Source organism: Lissotriton vulgaris, chromosome 3_1 (assembly GCF_964263255.1).
Source record: "Lissotriton vulgaris chromosome 3_1, aLisVul1.2, whole genome shotgun sequence".
NCBI lineage: Eukaryota > Metazoa > Chordata > Amphibia > Caudata > Salamandridae > Lissotriton > Lissotriton vulgaris.
In genome coordinates, this window is record NC_141689.1 from 13,290,587 (window position 1) to 13,317,686 (window position 27,100).

The window sequence follows — 27,100 nt, forward strand, 5'->3', positions numbered from 1 at the left end:
GAGGCCCTAAGATTAGATAAACAAGCCTGCAGAAGGCAAGAAAAAAGGTGGAGGAAAAAATACGAAGCATCAGGAAAGGATTTGAATAAAGGCATGCTGGCAGATTACAAGAAAAAGCTAATTGTAGAAAAAAGCCAATATTTAACGTTACAAACTGAAAAAGCTGGTACTTCCAGGAAGGAACTTTTCAAGACGATAAAAAACTTAACCAGAGTCCCTAAGGACGACACCGCTAATACTAGTCAGACTTTTTGCAACACTCTTGCCTATTTTTTCAAATCTAAGGTGGACCAAACTTATTACCTATTTGCCAACCACAAACTAAATGCTAATGGAGCAGAACAAGCAGGTACAGGTCAAGTGTTGTTTTTTAATTTCTCCCCCTTCTCCTCAGTTCAGACAGCTACACTCGAATCAACAATCAAATCAGGATCCCTAGATGATCCCTGCCCTCACAGGATCACTCAAAACATTAGTCATATAATTATCCCATTGCTAACTAATATGTTTAATCTGATGCTATCACAAGGACCTTTCCCTTCTCGGTGAAAACAGGTCTGTATACTGCCTCTCTTAAAAAAACAAATATGGACATAACAGATCCACCCAAGGCTCCCACTTCGGCTAAAAACATTGAGAAACTGTTAAACACTGAACTCTCTAGTTTCATTACAGAGAACAACATCTTAGACCAGAGTCAGTTTGGTTTCAGAATGGGTCATAGTACAGAGACAGCTCTAATAAAAACTACAAAGGGAATCCCCAAGGCACTAGATGGTGGAGGGTTGGCAGCCCTCATTCTTCTCGACCTATACGTGACGTTTGATACCTTGGATCATACACTTTTGGTCTAACGTCTAAAAACCATAGGGATAGGAGGAAAGGCCCTTCCCCTTCTAACTTCATCCCTCTCAAACAGAACTCAATCTGCGCATTTTGGCAATTTTAAGTCAGCACCTTTTACGCTGCCTGTCGGGGTGCCACAGGGGTCCTCACTTAGCCCGATGCTTTTTAATATTTATGTCTCCGAATTAGCTCAACGGTCGACAAGGATATTAATTATTCCAGCAAACTTCATGACTGTATAATCACCCTGAGCAACTGGATGGGCAGGCATTGCTTGAAGCTAAACTCAAACAAAACTGAAGTGGTGTTGTTTAATAACCTTTCACCTCAGTGGGCGGCAGTTTGCTGGCCAGGCACCCTGGGCCCCCCTCCCTCGCCAGTAGCCAAGGCAAAGAATTTGGAGGTCATCATAGATGAAAAACCCAATCATAAGTCCTAAGTCTCCAATGCAGTGTCCTCATCATTTCTTACTATTAGAATTTTACGCAAGATACTACCTTTTTCCCCTTAAATACCAGATAAACAGTACTGACCTCCCTGGTTTTTATCCAAACTGAACTATTGTAATGGGTTGTATCTTAATTTGCAATCTAATTTACTCATAAGGTTGCAAGCAGTACTAAATACCGCCGCTAGACTGGTCTTGGATGTGCCCAAATACCAGTCTATTAGAGCAGGGATTCAGGAATTGCATTGGCTACCAGTTGGACAGCGTGTCAAATTCAAGGCTCTTTGCATTGCACCTAAGGCCTTGCACAGAGAAGGACCACAGTTTCTTTGGGACCTTTTTAGCTGGTACTCTCCTAGTAGATTGCTTCGTTCTGCCAATACCCACCTGATGCCCACCCCAATAGTTAATAGGACTAATTGGGGGTGAAGGAGTTTCAGTTACAATACAATAAAGGAATGGAACTTCCTTCCGCTCTCCCTTAGGAAGACTTCCTCCCTACTTAAATTCAGAAAACTGCTCAAGACATGGCTTTTTAGAAATTTGCCTTGCCTGACACAGTTGGCCTAGACACCTGCGGGTATGAGTGCGCACTACAAATTGTTATAACATAACATAACATATACCAACAACCCAGAAGATGTCAAGTTCAAGTTCAAGTTCAAGTTCAGGAATTTGTATAGCGCACTACTCACCCAGAGGGTCTCAAGGCACTTGTTGAAGGAGCTCCACTGGCTTTCAGTGGAGCAGTGATCCATGTTTGAAACCGGCTGCATCCCTTTCAAAGCTATCGATGGCACATGCTCAAGTGCTCCCCTAAGTGCACTCTTAGATATATGCACATGAATCTATTGGTGGTCCCCAGATTGAAACGCAAACCGACAGGAGGGTTGCCTCGTTCATTACAGGGACCTCAATTGTAGAATTCTTTGCTCACCACCATGAGACAAGAAACAGACTACATGGGCTATAGGAAAAAACTGAAAACATAGCTTTTTACCTAAGCTTACAGTTAGACACCGACTTCCACAAAGGGTAACTTCGTAAATTAGCGCCAAGAGACCTGATGGTGTATGCGCGCTTTAGACATTTCCTATAACATAACATATTAATTAATTAATTAATAATAAATTACTTCAGGCATTTAAAACTATACCATCTCAATTAAACAAATATTTATAAATAAAATATAATCAATACATTTAATATAATTAAATTACTTCACACCCAATTTCTCTATAAACCCACAACCATCTATGAAAAAAAAAACGCAAAATTTAAATAAAAAAATTAATAACTGCTAAAAATGTAACACATATATTAAAAATACAAACAAGTCTTATCCAAAAAGTGTACATCGCATACATACAAAATATTTACTCAAATACATAACATTAATAAAAAAACATTATTATCAAACAACTATATTTTTGCAAACGATATTAAACACTTCAATATTTTGAAATCAGTCTTACTTACCTTAAGTCGATATTCTTGACCAGGATATTCTTGCTGTTGATATTTCTGAACCACGATGTTAATGACTAGATATATGTGCAACTCAATATTTTTTATTCAATATTCTGTCTCTGCATCGTTTTTGAGCATGCTCCATCTGTTCTCTTATGTCCAGGCTCAAGACAGTCTTGCATACCCAGAAGTCTCTGCAGTGTCCCAGTTCTTACCTTAACTCCTAACTCTGGTCAGGGAAGATTCTTGGAGCTCACCCTCCTGAGAAGAACTGTGGGGACCTTTTGAGAACTCCATCTTTTTATCCTTATTTTTATTCGCATCTTTCCCCTGATGGGAAGACTGAGCATCCTTTTTCTGGTCACTCCCACCTTGGGTCTTTCTGGACATCCTTATTCTGACCCATTTGCCAGCTATCCTCCCCAGCTCTCTGGGAAAACACAGTTTGGAATCCCCCAATGCTGACACAATGTCTCTGTATTACAATTAGTCAAAATGTGCACCTTCATAATTTAACTATACAGCCTATCATAAATAGCGACCTCATTGCCTTTTACCAACCCTTCTAGTGCTTTGACTGAGGAGTCGATGAGATACACAGATGTCTAGGTTTGACCTTTATGGATGTCCCCAAACTTCACTCTGTATTCTTCGGTGATGAATCCGAATCCATCTATTCAGGTCGCCTTCATATGCTGATAGGACTCAGCCACATCCCATCCTCATTAAGGGTTAGAAGTCTATCCCTGCACTTGACTAAGAACAACTCCCACAATAGAGAGCCCCAGTCTTAGTGAACTATCCTCCTTATTCTGCTGGCCCTCTTAAAGGCTGCAAATCATCTGTCAAACATGTCTTCACCATCACTAAACTTTGGGACAATCCTTTAGGGATCTTAGAGTCAAAGGCTTGCTCTTTTCTCCCTATTAAAATTGCTGCCACCATCATCTTTGGGCGTTACGCTCATCTTGACCCTTCTTTCTACAAGGGCCAGTCTCCTTTCCACAAGTTCAATCTTTTTTTCCTCTAGTGAGAGGAAATCAAGCTTGTCCCCAAGGCTTACTATCACCATACTAGTAGGGAGTCTGCTAGAGTGATGTCGGTCACTTTCTGCCTGTGAAGGAGGTCTAGGAAAGGGCGGAGAGTTTTGATCTTCATCTTCTTCATGATAATTTCCAGTTAGAGCTAAGGCAACATCCTCACCCTTTTCGGGGTATTCCTCAGGGCAATGGCCCTCCCTCTCTAGTTTCCTATTGTAATAGAGCTGAGGGACTTTTCCAGGTCCTTCCTTTTAGATTTTACTCTGTTTTTAATGTCCCTAGCTTCGCACAAAACACCAGAGCTGAGATGACAGACAGATCAAGATTTATTATTTATTTATTTATTTATTTAAAGGTTTTGTATAGCGCTAGCTGGACCCAGGAGTATCAGAGCAATTTACAGGATTTGGTTAAACATAGAGAACAGACAAAACTAGGTACAATTTGCTGGAATATGGTGAGGCATTTGGGATATTCGGAGTGACTAAAGAGTTCAAAGGCATGTAGCATATTGAGGAAAGTAGATCAGGAAGACAGAGAAGAATTGTAGAGTAAGTCATGTGTTGGAAAAAGGCAAGAGATTTAGGTAAAATAGTGAGAGGGAGGGATGAGGTAACTAATAGGTAGAGAGGAGCCAGTATAAGTATTGAAAAGAGGAGGGGTACATGGCCATAGACAGTAAGTGTAATTAAGAACCCCAATATTTGTTGAGAAGAAGCAGCTTGTGTTTTCTTTTAAGAAAGGGTAGGAAGGGTTACAGCGAAGGTCTTTGGGAAGTGATTTCCAGATAGACGAGGCATTGCCAGAGAATGAGCGAGATTGAGTTGCTTTCTTTTTTAGCTGAGGGAGGACTAGGACAAGCGTATTAGTGCTCCTCAATGTTCTAGTACATCCGGCTTTTTGGAGTTTGTCCGAAAGGTAAGAAGGGGTATTTTGGTGAAGGGCTTTGTGTGCGATGCAGGCAATCTTGTAGGTGGATCAATGATTTTGCTTGCGCACAACCCAGTAGTATAATTCTGTTAATGATTTATTTGTTTTTGTTATTTGTTTTTATGGGGGGCTCCAGGAGTAACGTGTCCACCCTCCAATGCCATCCTATTAAATCATGAATGTGCTTCCAATATATTTGGTTGCATCCCCCTGTTTGCACACTCCTTTGTGTCTCTCAACCTGAGAGTTTCAATAAAGGTCCAAAAAAAGGTTCAATAAAGATTCAAAAGAAAAGTCGATTTTGTCCTCAGTCTTTTATTGTTGTTTTTTTCAAATTTTCTCTTCTGTTTGAATTTCTTATAATTCTTAGATCAGCATTTCACACATTATTTTTGTTCATAATGCTCCAATGCATTTTGAGCCATTGAACTCTTCATCAGGGAGCCGCTCTATAAAGAACAGAATGAATGCACTCATGTCAACACATCCAGTGTTAGTACAAATATAAAAAATGCAATTCATAATATATGCCAACAGTAGTTTGCTCCTCTTATTTTCTATGAGGTCCCTCAAGTGACCCTTTACCCCCCGTGTTTTTTTTTAACTCGTGTTCGATGAGTTTTAAAAAAACACGGGTTCGACCTAACATGTGCAAGTCACATAGCTATAGTTCTCACACCCACGTTTGCCGGCACGCCGGGGCGGTGAAATTAAGACACTCTAAAAATCGTTAAACATGAGGTAATCATGTAAAAATGACGCAGGGTAATGAGTTACCGGAGCTATCACTACACACGTTGAACATGAGTTTAAAAAAAACACAGGGGGCAAAGGGTCACCTGAGGGACCTCATAGAAAGTAAGAGGGGCAAACTGCTGTTGTTATATATTATGAATTGCATTTTTTTTATTTGTACTAAAACTGGATGTGTTGACATGAGTGCATTCATTCTGTTCTTTATAGAGCGGGGGATGCAACCAAATATATTGGAAGCACATTCATGATTTGATCTTGTAGGTGGATCTGCCTTATATAGGAAGCCATTTAAGGTTTTTGAGAACTGGGGAGATGTGGTTGTATCGCTTACAGTCAGAGGTAAGCCTGGCAGCGAGGTGAAGAACGGATTTTATATAGGGGCTAGGCGGACTTTGGGGGTGACAGCAAGAGTGGCATTGCCATAATTAATTTTAGACAGGACCAGTGATTTAAAGTCATCAGCCGGAATTAAGGGTTTAATTTGTTTAAGGTGATATAGAGTGAAGAGAGAACCTTTTTGCCAAGTATTTTATATGGGGAGTGAGATTGAGGTTCTGATCGACGCAGATACCAAGGGACTTGACCAAATTGGAGATGGTGAGAGAGCAGTTGAAAGCTTTAATGTCTGTGATCCAGTGTTGAATAGGGAGTGAGTTGTTCTTGGAAGAGAATAGGATGTTTTAGGTTTTTTGGGGGTTTAATTTGAGATGGTTTTGATGGAACCACATTTGGATCTTAGTCAGGGCATCGTTAAGATGTATAATGTTATTGTGGGATTTGATATTGTAGTATAGTTGAGTGTCATCAGCATAAAGGTGGTAACTGATTTTTGCTTTTTAAAGAATAAAGGTGAGGGGTTCCATGAAGAAGTTGAAGAGAGTTGGAGAAAGGATAGAGCCCTGTGGAATGCCCAGGGAGACAGGTTGAGGTTCAGAGAGGCAGCAGCTGACTTAAATTTGTTGAGTTTTATTTTGGAAATAAGAGGTGAACCACGTGAGGACATCACCGTCAAAGCCGAAACGGTCTTTGAGAATCTTGAGTAAGGTGATATGGTTACCAGTATCAAAGGCAGCTGAGAGGTCAAGAAGAATGAGGAGGGAGGATTTGCCTTTGTCCAGTGAGCGATGTATCTCATCAGTAATGTTGAGCATTGCTGTTTCTGTGCTGCGGTACAAAAGGGGGTGGTGATGGACGGAGCACCGGAACCAATCAAACACTCACACCCAGTCAAAAGATCTGTGCTGCATCCCTTTCTAAAACCAGATTGGAAAACGTGTAAGAGGTTGAATGTGTCGATATGTTTATCCAGCTGTATCTGGACGCCTTTTTTGAGGGCTTTGGAAGGAAAGGTTGGAGATAGTGTGCAGATTGTTTAAGTCGTTGGGATCAGCCGCTATATTTTTGATGATGGGGGTAATTTGGCCTAGTTGGAGGGAAGCAGGAACAATACCAGTGGCAAAGGAAGAATTGATAATATTGGTCCATAGTGGGGCAATGATTTGTTTTAGTTCTTGTACCAAATGAGCCGGAAGAGGATTTCTGGAATGCAAGGATGGTTTAAGTTTGGTGATGATGTTGGGAACTTCGCTTTCAGATACTGGACAAACATACCTCCATGAAGCATTGTTTTTTAGGTGGGGGTTGATAGGGTTGGGTTTGTAGTCAATGAAAAAGAGGAGGAGTTGCCAGGTATCATGAGGGGGTAGGGAAGTGGAAAAAGGCACAGGGGGAGTGCTGAGTATGGGGTGTTGGCTGAGTTGTTATGTTATGTTATGTTATGTTAAATTGGTCTTCTATAGCACACAGCTACTCCGATAGAGTGTCCCAGCGCTTTTATTAGCAACCAGAAAAAGACAAACAGAGCACAACAAAAATATGACCACAACAGAAGGAAAAAAAAGATCCAGCAATAGAAAGAGAGTGGTTGAGTAGAGGGGGTGTTGGGATGAAGGATTGAACAATCTTGTGACTTTATCAGAAAATAAGCTAGCAATTTCTTCACACCTCTCAGTTGTAGCTAGTAATTTTGGGAGGGGCTGAGGTAGTTTGATTTTTGACAATCTTAAAAAGTTCCCTAGGATGATTTTTAGCCTGATCAAGTTGAGAACGGAGGAAGGAAGCTTTTTTGTTAAAGATATGTTTTTTGTAGCTGGTCCTAGCAGCTCTGAGGAGGACAAGATTTGAGGTGGAAGGGTTATTCCTCCAAGTTCGTTCAAACTGCCTGAGAGCTCTTCTCTCCTTGTTTAGGTCAGAATTGAACCAAGTTTTGGATGGAATCATTTTTTGGAGTTTTACTTTGGCAGGGGGCAATTTGTTCAAGGACTTCCAGGATAGAGTTATTGTATTGATCAGTAAGGCCTGTGGTACGTAAGGGGAGAGGGGAGAGCTGTAGACAAGCTTTTATTGTAGATTCTAACTCGTCTGAGGGAATAAGGTGAAGATTTCAGGTTAGCTTCTTTTGTTTGCTGGTGCAAGAGGTAGGAGGAGGTATAGAGCTGTTAATGGTGAATAGGATGAGGTGGTGATCAGACCAGTCAATGGGGATGATGTGGGAAAGAGAAGTCAGGTCCTTGCTAGTGATAATAGCATCAAGGGTGGCACCTTTGGAGTGAGTTGGAGATTGGCAGAGTTGCATCAAGTCACTGATGTCTAGACAGTCCTTGATGAGGTTAACTCCGGGGTCATCAGTTTTGTTCCAGTGGATATTGAAATCCCCTAGGAATAGGTTTCTAGACCTGGAGAGCGATGCTTGAATAAGGAGATTGGACATCTCCTCAGCAAAAGTGAGAGGATTTCCGGGTGGATGGTAGATAATATGAAGGCAGATAGGAGGGGAACCCTGAGTTGTAAGTTCAGCTCTGAAGTATTCGAAAGGAGATAGGTCCTGGTGATGGACAGGAGAGAGTTTAAGTTCATCCTTATAAATTGCAGAGAGCCCACCCCACCCCCCCCCCCCCAGTTTCATCATTTCTGTCTTTCCTGAGTATAGAGCACCCTAGTGGAGAAAGCATGTCAAGGATTGATGAGGAGTGGGGGTTGAGCCAGGTTTCAATCAAGAAGGCAATGTCACTGCTTTTGCTGAGAATGGTTTAAACCATTTCCGTTGCATGACAAGAGGCTGACCGGCTGTTAAGCAGCATGAAGTTGAGGGGTTTAGAGTGAATGTATTTAGAGGAGGAACAGGAGTGGATAAAAGTGAGTTGTTGAGGGATTCTGGGTGAAGCTGGTGAAGACGGGGTCCTACTAATTCCCATGATCACTGGGATAGCTGAGTGAGGTAGGGGGGAGTTTGCAGAAGAGGTGGAGAAAGGGTGCATTTTATTGAGGTCAGTGAGGTCTTGGTGGGGAAGATGGCTAGGGAAGGGGGGAGGGCTGGGTAAGCAAATACTATCAGTCAGTATAGATGGAGAGACAGGAGAGGACGGGATCCTATTTCTTCCCAAGATCACTGGGATGGATGCAAGAGGAGGAGAGGAGTTCAAAATCGGGTTGGGGAGGGATAATCTTTGTTGTGGTCATTGAGGACGTGGGGGGAAGGTGGCTCGGGCGGAGGGGTGTGCTGCGTGAACTATCACAGTCAGTATCTCTAGCAGGAGAGTTGACGGAGTGAGAAATAACTCCTTGGACGTAAGGTGCTTGAAAATTATGTGCGGGGACTGAAGGGTAGGTGTTTTGGTGGGGGTTATTAGTGGAGAGGTAGGAGACAACATTTCTGAGAGTCGAGAGGTGCAGTTAAATGTTAAGGAGTCATTGGGTAAGCAGTGTGATAGGGAGGGGGCCTAGTAGATCAAGAAGGAGATGTGAAGAGTCTGTGTTGGTTGGGGAGGAGGTCTGGAATGTAGAAGGGGGAAGCTGGGAGGGGGAGGAGTAGGGGTTTGAGGTGAGGAGGTAGAGTCGGAGTAGAGGGGTGAGAAGTTGTTTTCATAGAGTAAAAGAGGGGGTTGAGGGAAGTAGGGATGGTCTGTGAGTTGACTTTGGGAGCGTTGGTTAGATAATGGGGAGAGGTGATCGTAGGAGAAGAAATACTTGTGATTGGAGGAGCCTTTGGGGGAATATGGGGAGGTGTTTAACATGGAGGGTGTGGGTTTTGTGTGGATGGGGACGATTTAGTATGGTTACAGGAAGGGTAAGTGAGTGGAGTAGAATGCGGATCAATGGGAGGAATGGATAGAGGAGAGTGGGTTTGGGAGGCAGAGGGAGTTGAGGTCGAGTCACTGGAGGGGGAGATGTTCCCGAGGTAGCCGGGGGGTGGCATTGGGGAGTGAGTCTATCCATGAAGATTTTCAAATTAAGGGCTAGCAAGGTCCCTACTGGGTGGATGCGGGGAACAGGACTATTGGATAAGGTTAATGGGAATGGGAAAGGATGTGAGGGGGTTGTGGGGTGGGGACAAGAGAGGGGAGGGGAGAGGAGTAGACTGCAGATCAAGGGAAGGAATAGATGTAGGAGGGTGGGTTAGGGAGATAGAGGGAGTTGAGGGAGGATTGATAAAGGGGGGATGCTGGCGAAGTAGTCAGTGTTTGTATTTGGGGAGTAAAGCTTTTACTAATGATTATAGAATTAAGTGCTAGCGCGGTTGATTGAAAGTGGGAATGTGATTTGGTACATTAGGTTAAGTTCAGTGAGTCTGGGAGTGGATGCGAGAGGGTCCTGGAGTGTGGGGACAGGGAGGTATTTTGCAGTTTGGAGGGTTGGAGGTTAGTGTTCAGTGTAGGTATAAGGTTTTGGGATACTGAGCTGAAGTGATGTTCAAAAATGTTGAGGTGTTTTTCAGACACTTGAATACGTATGTTTCCAGATTTAAATATACAGATGTCAATTTCACCATGAAAAGAAGAGGAAGGAGTGGTGGAGAGTTTCAGACCATAGGGAATATTGCGGGAATTTGAGATAGGGAGGTGTATTAGAAAGATGCTTTTCCATTTAGATGAGCGTTTGGTGAAGAAGATGTAGTTAGTCATTATGGTGGAGGTTAGGCTACTGTAGTTGTCCACAAAAAGTGTTTCTTAATGGAGTATAAGACGTTTGTGTTTAAAAATGTTCTTACCGTGCTTAGAGAGGTTGGAGGGGTAAAGGATGGACCACGAGTCAGGGCTGTGTCTGGAGGTGGGTGATTCTAGCATCATGGAAGCATGCATGAGGGGAGGCATGATGTGTCAACAGAGTTAGAATAGAGGGTGGGATGAGGAGGTGCAGGGAATACTCGGGTGGTGCGAAGTGGAGAAGGGGAGAAGGAGCAGTGGAATGGAACAGGTAGGGTGTCAGATAGAGGTAGAGTATCCAGTAAAGCATGAACAGATAGCGCAGAAGGGACTATTAGAGAGGTGGGCAATAAGGTGGTGTAGTGGGAGAGGGGGGAGATTCCAGGGGAAGAGGAAGTAGGAAAGGTCGCAGTTAAGAGAGAGAGGTGACAGTGGAGGAGGGATCAGAGAGGAGAGAAAGTATTCGAGAGGAGTGGTGAGATTATTAATAGAGAGATCAGTGAGGGTAAAGGAAGAGAGAATACATCTTGGCAAATAGGATAAACAAGATTCACATTACAACCAGATAAATAAAGTGAGTAATATAAATTACTAGTGTAGAATTAAAAATTACACAGATCAATGAGGTAAATAGGAACGCGAGAATATCATAAAATTAAAAACAAAAATATACAAGTATTCACCTAACAAATAAGAGTAAAGTGTAAGGAATTAAATACGAGAGCATATTTACGGGTTACACAATACAGTTTCAACAGATAATTAGAGGTAGACCCTTAATAGTGTGCTCTGAGACCTTCGGGTCAATTATGCGCGATACAAATGCAAAAAAATGGAATGGAAATGACAAGTTCGTAATGGGCATTGGTAAAAATCACTCAACATAAATAAACCAGAGATGGGGGCATTTTCATGTACAAGATGGTGTGGAATAGAACAAAAAAAACTAAGATTCTTTGTTTAGTTAGAGTGCTGCCTGATTTGAGAAAGGCTGTTTCTTACACTGAGTTCCAATATAAGACAGCATTCTTTGAACAATGTGCACTCTCCGTTCATGAGGCAGACCTGCAGGCAGGAAACAAGCGTGGCCAATCAGGCAGTACAGGGCACTTTGCTACCCGTGACTAAGGATTGCTCACTTGGTCATTGGCTTCCCCAAGTTCAACGTTTGAGGAACAGAGCGTGGGAGCTATTTGGCTACCTACGTTCCAGTTACATGAACCTAGGCAGATTCATAGACCAACTTTCAGCCATTGTCAATTCAAATGGATTCTCCATTGACACTTCAAACCCACTCGCAAATCATAGTGCCAAGAAGGCCATGAACATATGGTGCCATCAAGCTCTTCCAATGAAAGTGAAACAGCTGTTCAAGCTCTCCTACTCCCACATCTGTATAGTGACAATGTCCTGCTGCACATCCTTCCATACTCAATACTGAGCTTCTTCAGAGGTAGGCTATGCACTACCCCTTGCCTTGTCAATGGTCATTCACCTTCTCTCTGCTCCACTGTAAATGAACATCACAGCATCAACTAAAATGGCCTTAAACAGGAAATGCCTAGGTGTTGGCCGTACTCCTGTATTGCATTCTATGGTGATATCGTGTGTGGAAATACCTTCTTCGACATCATGAAGCCGCCATCTTGTGGTCAGGAATCCTTCTGTGAAAGTTTGACAAGGAGCCGAGTTTGCATCCTCCACTAGGTTCTTAATATGAGGGATATGCCCGGTGCAGCAGCTCACGTACATTAATTAAAATAGAGATACTTCTTTCAATCTCAATGAAACAGAAGCTCTTGATCTCATGGAAGTATTTCCTCGTCTTTGCAAGACCGCCATTTTGGGCTCAGGCACCATTCAAGGAGAGATTAGTTAAGGCGGGCAGCTTGAAACGAACCTTTAAGTGTGTCGTTTATTACACACTGCAGCAACAACTGGAGCCTGAATGAGGCCGTCACTCCACTGAGCATCTCTGCAAAAAACGAACGCTGGGCCTTTCAATCGTGAGGTCCTGTTTAGGCAGCCATTTTGGGACAGGCTATGACCCCTGAGGACTACCAATGCCGGCATCAATTTACAAATCTCGAAAATGCATACAGGAGTCCAAGATGCGAGTGTCCAAAAAAACTCCCTGCAATAGCGAAGACCTATGACTCCAGTGCGGCGGTCGATGGTACCGTCATAGCCACCCTCTGGGCTGTTTCGGAGAGGTGGGGGAAGTGCTGTCCACTCAATAGTGCCCCAGAGACCCACTAGAGATGGAGCGATATGAGGCTGGTGAAAGTCATAGGCATCCCTGCGTCTGGTGTCTCATATGGTTCCTGTGCGGCGAAGCAACAGAGCGGTCAACAAGGAGCGGGCTGAGCCAGTATCAGTATTCTGGGATCCAAGTGCAGCAGAGGGGTGAGGGTGGAGCGATCTGCTCACCATACACCTGTGAGGAATTATCAGCTGGATCTTACGGGGTGCGAGGCTGGACGCAGATGCGAGACTCAGTCATGCTGCACAGGCTGCTTCGAGGCTCCGCACCCACAACAATCGGGAATCAGGAGGCTCTGGACCTCTCATGGGTCCAAGGCAGCCATGGGACTCGTCTACGTTGTTGGTGAGATTCAATTAGGTAAGATATCTGCTCAAAAACACTGCTTGGTAGCGTGTTAAGAAGAGGGTGGTGTTGCTGCTGTTTTCCTATCCTTGGTGTTGTCGGTTAGAAGGGTGGATGGGGGGCATGACCAGGGATTTGCACTAAAAGAGATCCCAAGCCCCTGAGCTTCTAGGGGAGGTCCTCCTAGGCAGCCATCTTAAGTCCTGACTCCAAAGATTCTTTTCAGCCTCCATTTTGCCTAACCTTTTACCTGGAAGTTGGAATCTTTTCAAAACTTGCCAAAACTTTTATAATTTTTCTCAATTTTTAAAGTCTTTAACTTTTGTAATGCGGGTCTACAGAAGGCCCTAAAATTCCAATAAACAAATCTAAATAATTCTAAAAAATAATTTTTGGGTCTAATGTCAATAGTTGATGTTGTGTGCAAAATCACTTACAATGAATGTGTGGTATCTGGGCCTTGGTATCCGAAGGCACTCTTTAGTGACAATGGAATGTTGTCACTGGAGTGGTGCCTATGTCACAGGTGTGGTTGTAATGTTTGGTTTTAAAGTGGGTGAGCAGTTGCTTAGCCAAGCTGTTGGAAGATGGATGGGCTCTTCTTGAGAAGGAAAACACTTCCTCAGGCCTCACTCATGCCTTGACTAATAATTTGAAGCTCTACGATCACTGGATCTCACACTAGCGTAGTCAGTAGCCGTATGAACCTGAGAAAGAAGATACCAACAAATCATTACATTACATCTCACAGGACATCGTACCAAGGACGTTCCCTCCCAATACAGTCATCTGGGATGTGGTGAGTATTTATTCTAAATTTCATTTCAAGCTACCAGGTTTACATGTGTAATAACAGCCGTTATACCTTAGAGCACTCCCCTTGCTTGCAATAGCCTTACCTCTAGCGCTGCAGTATCCACGTTCCTCTGCTCCCTTTGAAAAGGCCATGCCAGTTGCTCGAGGTGTCTGCCGAAGTACGCCTGCAAGTGGTGGCAGTACGATGGTTTGTGAAGCAAGAGGCTGGGCTGATAATCCTTTGATCGGTAGACACGTCAACTGTAAGATGCCTTCTGGAGTGTGCACGCAAGTGGGGCAACAAGTGTTGCTCAGAGTTTGACCAAAATACACCAGAGCACACCAGATCATTATATCTATTATCCCAAAGAAGAATCAAAAGAAAAAACAGAGGTTTTACCACAATGTGTGCATTAATTTGCCATTAATCTAGTGTCCCTACGGTTGAAAATTAGACAGAGTCTTGAATCAGGTCCTTCTGTTTACTTTATTTTCACCTTCAAAACATGGAGAGCAACAGCAGCCGATGCAAATTTCACCCCTCTGGGCTTTTTCAAGGCTCAAATTTGATAAAGTCGTGTCCAAATATTCGTATTACTGCTTTTAAAAAGTTAACCTCCTTACTAGTTATTTCCAAACGACTAAAGGATGACATGCCACCCCAACTGGCAGTACTGTTATCTACTTTGAAGTTATGTATCCTTTCTAAACACTGCCTCACATAAAGAAAAAACGCTTTTTTCTTTTTCCTCGGACCTTGAAGAGCATTCTGTGTCTTGTGTTATTGACCGCTACTTGTGACCGGCAGCTATGGGCCTTCCAGTCCTAGTGTAAGCATACCCTGATGGGTAGGTAGTGTGACAACATTGGAGCACCCTGTAGGAGAGTAGGGTCTGCTATCCTATGGTCACCCCAAATGTTTGCTTTTTGCTTCACTGGTTTATGACTTAATGTGGCTGTGGGCCTGCTAATCAGACCCACAGACTGCTGTTCTCTCTCTAAATTAATGTCAATGCACTTTAGGTGCATTACAAATTAGAACTGGTTTGCCTTATAGGCCCCTGTAACAGTGTACCCCAGGTACCCAGGGCATAGGTGCATCCAAGGCCTACCAGGGGCTGCAGCATATATTGTGCCACCCCTGGCCTGGCCTCCATATTTGACACAACTGGCTGACCCGTCAGCTGGGGTAAGTTGGTGCAATCACCTCTTACTTAGATATAGTATACCTGTATATAACTTATCTGGACACAGGTTAACCTATAAGCCACTCCTATGGAAGGCATCGACAATCCTGGAGGCAGAGTGCTTGGTTTCATGTGAGATGGTGCTCTGGCACGAGCTGAGCCCGTCTGCAGCTGTCGGGAACAACTCCCTTAGCTGTTCCGGGATATTGCCATACCATATACTCTTAAGTGCATTATAATCCTCACGGTTACTTGCTAACTAGGGTTTGGCTTTATCAAAACATGTCGAGTAAGGTGTCATACGAATTGGGATACTACCCCCTCACCAATTCTGGGGACAGGGGTAGCGTTCCACCCTTCTAGAGGGACACGACATATACATAACTTGAACCCCGGTTAAAGTTAAACTCGAGCCTCAGCATCACAAAATGAATGCTGCCACCACAGACACAAGTCTAACCTCCTGCTGCTGGGAGTCCTTCCAGCTAGGGAGGCTTGGAAAAAGGGTTTCCTGCCTTGGGAGGTGCGAGCACCACCCCAGACAGGATTTTGTGTATTGGGTAGGACAGGGCTGAAAAGAATGAGACATGCCTGGGGCACACAAGGTGTCCCCGTGCATAAGCCAGTCCAAACTGATGCTGGGGCTTTCCAGCCCCGGTCCTGGCACGGAGCTGGACAAAGGAAAGGGGGTGTAACCGCCCCCCTTTCTGGTCCCACCCAGAGGAAGGACCTAGCAGGTGATCCGGCCCCCAGATTTGGAATAAGCGTAGGAGCTGTGTTCCAAGACTTCAGATCATCCTGAACTTGACTTGAAACTAAGAAAACTGGACTTCAAAATTCTGCTGCACAGAAGACTGAAGAGCATCTCCCTTGTGGCCAAGGAGTGACCACCCTGTGAATACAGGCACCATCCAGCAACTCGACATCTGCTTTGCCACCACCTCCTGCCGGAGCCCAAGCCCAGAGCCCGACGAGACCCAGACTCCCAGACATCTCAGAGCCCGATCCACAGTCCCTGAAAAGAAGAGCCCCGTGGAGGCACTGAGAGACGTGGGACTGGTCATCTCAAAAGACCCCCGAGAAGCTGACTGCGCAGCACCCGAGGCACCCTCGACGCCGTGCTTTGGGGTTTGAGAAACCCCACCACCGAGCAGCATCTGCACCGAAGATCAGCCCCCCAGCATCTCCACAATGTGCGTGGGGCCCTTTTGCATTTTGCCACTCGACGCGCCATCCCGGTTACTAGTCCGTTGGCTAGTGGCCATCTTGGCGATGAAATCCAACATTTACACCGCTGGTCTGGTTGCTCTAGACTGGCCCTCGCTCCTGTAAAAAGGAGCACCCCCTCTGACCTTGCTGGTCAGAGTGAGAAGCTTGCATCGTCTCCTGCGTGGCTTGCTTTAGCCAAGGCCTGTTTGCTCCGATCAAAAAGCTGACACCATCATCAGCAATAGCCTCTGTGGGACAGCTCGTGACCGACGCCTGGATGTCCTCGACCTCTTCGTGCCCACGTGGCTGTAGAGACAATCTTCACCTCTTCGCCTGTTTGCACCCGACATCGCCTGGTTCCATCCTGGTTCCACGGTAGTCACTGGGTAGTGACTTTGAACCCCCAGTGCTTTCAGGTCTTCAACTCTTCAGATCCACCCTTGGATCCACCGGAACTCTCCACGACGACCCGCCTGTAGCATCTTCATCTGCAGGTCCATAGACCAGCGTGACGAAACCAGACACACTTTGAGACATATGCACCCGCTTCCTGTGGGTGAGGTAAACCTGGCAATCCGGTGCCCCTGTAGCAATACACCTCTAGTGTCTATGTTCCAAGTTGCTAGGTTCTAGGTCATCTGGAAGGTTCCCTTTTCACTAACTTTGTAACTTTTACGCACCATTGACATTGCATTGGTGCATGGGTGTGCTTTAGGCGCTGCACGCGAGTCCCGCTGGCCTTTCCCGACTTCTTCACTGTTAGTCCCGAACAGCTCCAGCGATTCCCCAGGCCTTAGGCCTACTTCCTTTTCGATTCATGGTACTTATACCACTATTTTAGTTTATGGTTTAGGTGGCCCCTAGGGCTCATCCACATTGTGCAACTTTTGTATATTTAAACTGTGTTTTGTTTTAATGCATTTGCTTCTGTGCTCATAAAGAGTATAGGGGCTATTTGTAGTAAATAAATATATATATATTTTCAATATATATCTGTGTGTTGTCCTTTCATTTGGTATTCAATGGGATTGTGTATGGAATTACAGCTGGCTTCACATGCCTTTCAGAGTTTAGCCTAAGACTGCTTTGTCCACGCTACTTCTAGGATAGCTGGTCTATAAGGTTGACTTACAACCGATCATCATAAGGGTTGCTTGGCATGGTACAAGGTGATCACTAGAACTAGTGAGCATCATATACCAGGCCAACTTCTTACACACCCTAAAGAAACGTTTGTAACTGAACAATCTAGACAAATTACTGTTAATGGATGTGCAGATAGCTAAGCAAACACACAACGTTTTGGAATGAAAGTGTTGCTCAAAGGTAGGCTGGACTTGCGATTTTAGCCGTAACAATGCTAAATGTTACTGCGCCTTCTTCCTTACAACTCCAGGTGATCCCCCAATGAGGTGGAAGAAGTGGAAAAAGTTTTTGAACGATATGCAAAGGTTTGTATGGCCTCTTTCAGTGCTGAACAGAGGTCATCTCTTCTTTATGCATTGCTTCGGTTCTGAGGGACAGGAGATTTTGGATCATCTCCCAGAATTTTGTGAATCTGAATCAGAAGACTTTGAATGAGTACAAATTGTGTATTAAAAAACTTGGATCAGCATTTTCTGCCAAAGGTCGGCACAAGACTTGAAAGATACCATTTGGTAGAAGAATGAAAAATAAAGGTGAATCTGTGGAGTGGTATGTTACACAACTGAGAACGCTTGCTTTTTATTGCAAATGTGCAGATCTTCTAGATGAACGAAGTGGAGATCAATTCAAGTGAGGGTGTGATATGGAGAAAGTGAGAGAAGACTATTCCAACACCTTACCTACTGTTACGTAGGCTGGAGTTAGAATAGTGAAATATACGTTTCTAATGTCAACGCGCAATCTACTGTAAGCCGATGTAATGACTTGCATAATAGTGGCTTTGCATGGTAACAATGTGGTTGTTGTAATGACCACGTTGTAATGGCCCGCGTTGTGATGACTCACGTTGTAACAAGTCATATTCGTTTGATACATTTAGGTCTGTCAGGAAGCCTTTTGGCTTAGTTTCAGCAGCATCGGTCTTTCAATGTGCCATGAAGAATGTTTTGAAGGGTATTGAGGGTGCCTGTGCCTATCAAGATGGCATTCTCATGTTTGAGAGGAATAAGGAGGAGCATAATGTTTGCTTGTGGAGAAAAGCTGAATGATTCCAATTTGGCCATTAAAGCAGAGAAATGTCAATTTGCCGCTACCACCATTAATTATTTGGGCCACACCGTTACTGATGATGGTATAATGCCAAAGGCAGAAATAGTAAAAGTCATCTTGTGCATGTGTTCTCCATGTTCCCGGGAGGAGCTGATGACGTTTTTAGGGATGATAGAGTATTATAATAGGTTTGTGCACAATGTTGTGGGATTGAGCGTGAACAAGAGGTTGCTGCTCAGGACGGGTGAGGAGATTTTTGGGAATGATGCTTGTAAAAAGCAGTTCACAGTTTTGAAGGAGAAGCTTAAAATGGCTCTAAGGCCGAAGAGATTTGACCAACGCAAGGAGTCAATAAATACAATGGAAGCCAGCCTTAGGGGTCTAGGTTTGGTGCTACAACAGAATGGGCGGGAGGGCATGAATACTATCATGTTTTTTCATGTGGATTAAAAGATGCGGAATCTCGCTGTTTGGTGATCGAATGCGAAGCCCTTGCAGTGTTTTGGGCAATCAGGAAATTGAAGAACTTTTTGTGGGACACAAAGTTTGAAGTGACCACAGCCCCTATGTGAGATGTACCATAGGAAAGGAATTGAATTAGAGTCTGGGAGGATAACAAAATTTGTAGTTGCTCTGCTAGAATTTGATATTGACAAGAAATACATACCAGATGTGGAGAATGGGGTTGTTGACACTCTGTTGAGGTTGGCTGAGAAGGAGTGTGATACACAAGTTTAAACTGAACTCTATTATGAGGAGGCTGAATTTGTGTGTGTGTGTTAGATGATTAGGTTGTTTCTAAGGAACAGTGGTGAGAAGGATTGGTTGCTCATCTGGTGCTTTCAGAAGTTTTGTTTCTGGTGAAGAAAGGGTTGCATACCCACAGGCAAGACTCGAATGAGGGAACGTTGTTTTGGGGTGTCAAAGATGAGTTTGGCACATGTGGCGGCCTGTTATTTCGAGGCATGAGGTTGGTTCCTCCAACAAAGCTTAGTCATAAATTGATTAATTTAGGCCATGTTTCTCATCTGGGCATGTCCAAAACAAAGGAGAGATAACATTCCTCTTATTGGTGGCCGGGCATGCATCTACAGGTTGAAAGACTTCTGTGGGATTGCTCACTGTCCTCTAAGAGCGTTACCCTTAGGACCATGGAAAGAGATTGCCTTGGACATTCTTGGTCCTATTCATGGAGAGGGTCAACATTACTACATGATAGTGGTTATTGATATGTATTCGAGGTGTCCAGAAATGTGTTTGATGATGGGAGTGGAAACTAGGCTTGTGATTGGGTTTTTAAAGAAATTAATGGCATGTTATGTTATGTTATTAAATCATTTATTGAGCGCACTAACACTGATTAGTTTCTTGGCGCTAAAATTGACAGTAACACAATCAGAGGTGGGAAAGGAGGATTAAAAAGCTTGTCTAAAAAGCCAGGTCTTCAGTGCTTTCCGAAAAGGTAAGAGATCTTGGCAAGACCGGATCTCCAGGGGAAAGATGTTCCATAGGCAGGGGGCCAGTGTTGCAAATCTGCGTCCACCAGCACGTTTAAGTTTAAAGGGAGGGGTCTGGAGAAGGGCTAGATGGAGTGAGCGAAGGTTGCGGGAGGGGACGTATCTGGTGATCAGTTGAATAATAAATTTAGGGCTTTTGCCGTGTAATGACTTGAAGATCATACAACCTGCTTTGAAGTAGCAGCGTTGTGTGACCGGGAGCCAATGCAGCTCGATGAGAAGAGGAGTCGGCGCCTGCCATCTTGGTTGCTTCAGGATCAGCCTAGCAGTATAGTTCTGCACCATCTGGAGACGCTTAAGTAAATAGTTAGGGAGAAGTGTGGCTCACTGGTTAGAGGAGGCATACCCTGAAGCAGAGGTCAGACCCGGGACAAGGGTTCAATTCCCGACGCGGCAGGGTCTGAGCCCAAGTGTCCACGGACTCGATAATTCTCACTTCGGTGCCTACTCGAATCACGGGTTCACACTCTGCAACTCTGGGCAATAGCTTGCTTAATCTCCACTACGGCCCCTTCGTGGTGGGATGCCTGGCTTTCACCCTGGGGATGCCCAGTACGGGTTATCTCACAGGGAAAAGCCAGGACGGGTTCCCAATGCAAGCGCCGAGATGCCCAAGGGTAAGTCGAGCGTTATATAAGAACACACATACATACCTAGGTAGATGGCATTCGCGTAATCCAGATGGGACAGGACAGTGGCGATCACAACCTGGGTAATCGCTTCAGGCGTTAGTAGTCACCTGACCTTCCTGATTTTCTTTAGCTGGTAAAAGCATTTGGATACCACTTGTCCCACTTGTGCTTTTAGTGAGAGAAGGTTATGAGAAGGTTATGCAGAACTACTATTGACCGATAATGGTTTTCAGCTTGTCTCCTGGGAAATTAAAGATTTTTTGAGGATGCATGGCATAAAAATTGAGCTCTCTATCACCCGGAGACCAACTGTATGGTGGAGAGATTCAATAAAGTACACAAGTAGACCATTGTACTAGCAGAAACTAATTGCTTAAAAAAAGGAACTGTAAGGTGCAGTAAAAGGGGATAAATGTGCAGATAGTTGACATCAGGAGGACAAAAAGGTGTTGGCAAGAAAAATAAATTTTGTCTATAGGAAAGCCGTGAAAAAAACAGTGGTTGTGGTGGGAAACGTGGTGATGATTAAACGTCCAGGGCGGAGTGGTGGTAGCTCCAAATTTGTTAAACCCATTCATGTTTCCAAAGTATTTGATAATGCGGTAAAAACACAAGACCACCTTATTTGGAATCTTGAAAAAATTGTGGTGTACAAGGGGCCTGAGCGTCTCTCTGGTAATAGTGTGATGGGTGGTAATGCTTCTAAAGATGAGAGTTTGGATGATGACAGTACAAAAGTTAGACGCAGAATGTCTTCGAGAGTCAGTAGGAAGCTGTTGTACTTGAAAGATTTTGAACAATAATATTCAGTTCAAGGAGTGATGCTATTCTGTCTTCCCAGTCCTGGAGTTTTCGTTAGGAATTCTTTAAGGATCTTCTTATGTATCAGTACTGAATGATTTTTTTCCCTTTATGACAATGCTCTGTGTGTTCTGTTATTTTGGATTTCTCTTAAAGGTTTGTTCTTTTTTATCTCACTTGTAAATTCTACTTTGTACATATGTTTGTTTTGAAGTATTATAAGAGGGAGGTGTGTGGTATCTGGGCCTTGGTACACAAGAACGCTCCATTGGGACAATAAAATGAAGTCACTGGAATGGCACCTGTCACAGGTGGGGTTGGAATGTTTGGTTTCAAAGTGGGTGAGCAGTTGCTTAACCAAGCTTTTGGGAGATGGATGAGTTCTTCTATAGAATGAATAAACTTTATCAAGCCTCACTTCTGCCTTGACTGACCCTTTCAAGTGCTACTAGCAGCTGGTGTTACAGAGTGGTACTGCGAAGCACAAGTTTAGCACCCCATTACTGAAAAACAAATGTACAAAAGTGGAGTATTTTGCAGTGAGGCTAGATAGGCTTTATTATGTATTACTCTCACAATACCCCAAAATAGGCCCTTATGATCCACACTAATAAATCCCTAGCTAAGTCCTGGTAAAATTCCACAGAGCAGTTAGGCTTTACTAGAGGAACATGTTTAGAATTTCCAGCATTGGGATCTCCATTTAGTGGGATTTTCATACACTGACAGGTCTCTCCGCTGAAAAGTATCTTGGTGCGATAGGGGAAGAGCTCTGCTACGTGCATGAAGATTGTTAAGAATTCAATCAAGTGGTTGCTCTCACTCTTGAAGCTTATTATCCTGATGATGACCGTTAAAGAAATTTCGGGTTGAAACGCCGTTGACGCCTCTAATAAGGCTCAAATCAGAGATTACATTATTTTTTGATTGTGTACTGTGTTAATTGTTATTTGTTTATTTTTCTCTGCCACTGTTTTTTGATTTCACACGTTTATATCTTTTTAGTGTATAGTATGATTGTAATTGTTTGAGCGCCCTTCTTTTTTCATTAACTTCATTAAATGTATCTATGTAACTATTTATGAACATGGTTCTTTGTAACATTGTGACATTCACAGGTTTTTCCATCACTTTTTCTTTACTATATAGAGTTACCTTTAGTCTTTTTTAGTGGTTAAGTATGGTAATGTAGCTCAAGAACCTAGGTTTGGATTTCAGTAAAAGGCAGGGCACTGAACACAAAATGGGTCAATTCATGGATGACTAGATGCATGAGTGCAGGGATGAGTGAGAGCATGGATGATAGTGAGTGACTGCATAGATAAACGTATTCTGACATTCAGGTCTAAGCCAGGCCTACTGGTATTGTATATATTTGTTGTGACTGGAAGGAAGGAATTAGTTTGTTTCTAAGTCAGGGATGCCTGCCGGTTGTATATTTTAGTCTCAGCAATCCTTTTTGTTAGCATGACGTCCCTCAGTGCTGTAAGACCCATCTTTTCTTTTCTCCCTTAGGGTGAAGGTATCCTTGGGCCAGGCGAGAAAGTAAAAATAGGTCAGCGAGAAATAATAAGTCGCTTGTATGTTAGATATGGATGCCATAATGGGTATAGTTGCTATCAGGCTCCAGACTTATGGATGCAGTACACCGGAATTAACTGGCCAACATTCTACATCCGCGTCATCAATGCAGATCAGTCGCAGATACAGTTGCGGTGTGGTTCTGAAGGAGGATACGGCCCTGTCTGCCCCAACTATGGTGAGTGAGTTTTTGGACACACACTTTTGAAAAGGAATTCAGAGTTAATAAGATCCACATAATATCCAGAATCTGAGTTCTTGATTAAAATGCATTTCTTGCTGAGGTCAGGGTCCTGGGGGGGTGGAGGGTGGGGGGCGGTTCCCCTGTGACTGGTTCTTCATCCTGTGTTTCATCAAACATCTCCCTGTAGCGGTGATTTGGTACTGGTGTCTGGTACAGCCATGAAGCCCCCCAATTTGTCCTACTCCTTTTCATGCACAGATGTAACCCTTGCAACCCACAGCCCATGACCCTCTGGAAGTTATACCCACCTCTCCAAACTCTCAGGTAGTATTAATCAGTAGTGGGAGACCCTCTGGAGCTGGTAATTTCTGGTCCCCTCCAGATACTCCTCAAGGTTTCTTCATGGCTGCTTCCTACACTCTCCATCCCTACCCTGGGCATTTTCTTGTGACAGCAAAGAAACTGGGACTTAGTAAAAGCAAAGAACTCATCTCACAAACCTCACTCCTTGTACTAACTTTGGCATACAGCATATATACTGTTACAAGTGGGTCTAAACTCTAAAATATTGAGGCATCCTTCGATGACGACTCCCTCCTAGAATAATTCAGTATACCTTTATTTATTTTTTTATTTTATTTTAAAGGTTTTATATAGCGCTGGCGAGACCAGGAGGTATCAGAGTGAACTGCATGAGCATCAGATCATAGTTACAGGTTACATCGTTAAAAGGTTATTAGAGCAGTTACTTGTATGGTCGAGATAAACAATAAGCACAAATATGTAAGGGGAAGAGCAGGCGGGGGAAAGATTCAGGGGAGGGGGAAGGAGTTGGGGAAGTAGGCAGGTAATGAAGGTGGGAAAGAGGAGGGGAGGGTGAAGGACACGGCATGGAAATAAGAGGGGAAGGGCGACGGGGAACACAAACCGGCAAACGAGTCAAAGCAATGTCCAAAGTCCAGTAAGCAGTGATCCCAGGGGAAGTGGTATCACTTCCCTATCTCAGTTGCGGGAGGCCCCCCTTACGCAGTGGACTCTCTGAGAGCGGTCTCCAAGACTCCAAGGCCCACATTCTGGACCCTCCCCAAAAAGGGGCGAGGGAGTGCTTTGGCAAGGGGTGCCATACCACACCTCAGCTGTGATTGGCTTTCTTGGCACTGTGGACTCTCTCAGCAGGTACGCTGAGACTCCAGAGTATAAATATTGGATCTTTCCCCAACAAGGGGAGAAGGAGTGCTTAGTCAAAGGGCCCAAAGGACAGGGGGCTAGGCAGATTTGCAAGCAAGATGAGAGATTCAGGGGAGAGGCGATAGGAGCTAGGAGCTAGGGAGGTAGACAAAGAGAGAAAGAGTACTAAATGGGAACACATTTCATTAATGAGTTATTATATAGCACTGGCTAGACCCGAAGGAATCAGAGCGCCTTACATGAGGAACAATAATGTTGCAATTTACATCAGTTAAAAGTTACATAAGTATCAAGAAAAGCATGTAAAGAACATAGGGGACAAGGTGAATGGAGAAAGGAAGGGGAAGAGGATATTGTGGGGGGTAGGAGGAAGATAGGACGTAGAGACGAACACACACAAGCACATAGGCAGAAAACATCCAAGAACACAAGCACACATAAAATCCCATGCTCTAATACAAAAACACCCAAATACATGCACACGGAAACATCGTCACATGCACAGACATGCACAAGCACACACACATGTGCTCACACTCTCATGCACACATACAGAAACACAAAAACACAGGCACACATACAATCACATGCTCCAGAACAAAAATACCCAAGGAGTTTTACACAAAATATATGCACACACACACCATCACACGCATAGACATGCACAAGCACACACAAATGTGCGCACACACTCTCATACGCGAACAGTAGGCGCATACAAGTACTCATACAGAAATATCCACACACACAAGCACACATACAATCCCATGTTCAAATACAAAGACATTCAAATACATGCACACACCATCATACACACAGACATAAGCACACATACAGAAACATCAGCTCGCACAAGCACAAGCACACATAAAATCATATGCTCTAATGCAAAAACACCCAATTACATGTCCACACCATCACACGCACATACATGCACAAGCACACAGGAATTTGAACATAGTCTTTCATATATGCACAGGTGCAGAAAAACACACACGTGTGTCCGCACACACCCCTTCATACACGCATAGATGCACACACAAAAGCACTCCCCTGACACATTTCTCCCGGACTGCCACAGCATTGATGGCAAACAATGGCAGGTTAGGACAGACTAATGAAAGAAGGCTAGTTGTACACGAAGGAAACGGTCAAGGCCAACAAGATGGTGTGCCTAGAGTAAGAGTCACAGTAACCTCGGCATAAAATGGCGCCCCCCAGATCAGCACATCCTGATTCTAGTGCTCTGGGTCCAGAAGCTAGCTCTTTGGATTTCCCGGATTCAAAGCATAGACTACCTGCAGGGCTCCGCTTCACATCTCCCCTTCTGGCCACCTGGTGACACCCACCTTGTCCTGGGCTGTGTGTACACTCTGGGGTCCATCGATGTGCCCCACAGCCAGACAGCCTTACTTTGTATTTCTAAGTCCTCCGGGGCCGCCGCCCGCAGCTGCGTTGGTGGAATCAGTGGAGGGAGGGGGAAAAGGAGGAACGCAAGTCTCCATCCGCAGTGGGTCTCCTCGGTCAGCTCCACAGAGTGCCACTAGGACCGTGGTCCCAGACTCACAACCTCTCAGGCAGTGTTGTCAGAAGCAGAGAGGATCTCCAGGGCAGCTCCTGCGCCGGCGGGCCGGTCCATGCGGTCTCAGCTGCGAAGGTGGAAGGATGCAGCGGCCCCTCACTCAGACCCAGGGCAAGTCACCTGGTGCCACAACCTCGCCACTCCGGCCACACGGGCCACACTACTGGGCCCCAGCAGCTCGGGAGACTCCTCTATCGAGCCCTGGCTTGAGAGATCCGCTCCGGGGTCACAGCACCAGCAGGCCCGACAGCAGGTCACCAGGAAGCGAACAGAAACATTTGCGAGGGGGTATAAGGAAAGGATCAGCATCGACCTCCTTAGGCATTCACAGCAATACGGGCCATCTCCAAGCACCGAGGTTGGGCTCCCCTGTCTCCCTCCACTGTGGCCAGCAAGGTCATCAAGATCCAGCTGACTCATGCAGTCCCGCTTAGAGCAGGACACGGCTGGCTTGGCTGGGGAATTTTAGAGGGGTCCGCAACTTAGCATTTCATCATCTCTATGCATAGACATGTCTAAGTAGTGGCTTCATTGTGTAGCCCTGGTTTCCCTTGTCCGGCAACAATCACCACCATGGGCACCATGATGTTAGTGGTGATTGTAAGTGTAGGAGTGAAGGGTCTGCTTCCTATGGTCACCCCCACTTTTTGCTGTGATTCACTGTTTTTTTACTTTAGTGTGGCTGTGGGCCCGCTAATCAGACCTACAGTCCAGCTGTTCTCTCTCTAAATTGATACCATGTACTTTAGGTACATACCTAATTGAGTATTGGGTCACCTTTGAGAGCCCCTGTATAGTGTACCATAGGTACCCAGGGCATAGGCCTACCAGGGGCTGCAGCATGTATTATGCCACCCCTGGATGGCCATCCAAACTGACACCACAGGCTGCTCACTCAGCTTTGGCAAGGTCGTGTAATCACCCCTTGCTTAGATATAGTATTCCTATATCTACCCTTATATATAGACGCATATATACCTATATGTCACTCCTATGGCAGACCTTGAGTGCTTGGTTTTATGTGAGATGGTGCTCTAGCAGGAGCTGAGCCCGTCTGCAGCTTTCGGAACCTTGTCCTTATAGCTGTTCCATGATATAGCGGTACAAAAGGGGTGGTGATGGACGGAGCATCTGAATCAATCAAACAC

General features: G+C 44.5%; 1 protein-coding gene across 2 annotated transcripts in view; it reads left to right on the top strand.

The window, feature by feature from the left end:
- LOC147725825 (uncharacterized) overlaps nt 1-27,100 on the top strand; it is a 962,593-nt gene that overhangs the window by 742,321 nt on the left and 193,172 nt on the right. For both annotated transcript variants that reach the window (XM_086960000.1, XM_086960001.1), the window contains exon 4: nt 22,933-23,176. In XM_086960000.1, the coding sequence (XP_086816126.1) occupies nt 22,933-23,176 (244 nt within the window). The remainder of the gene's footprint in view (nt 1-22,932; nt 23,177-27,100) is intronic.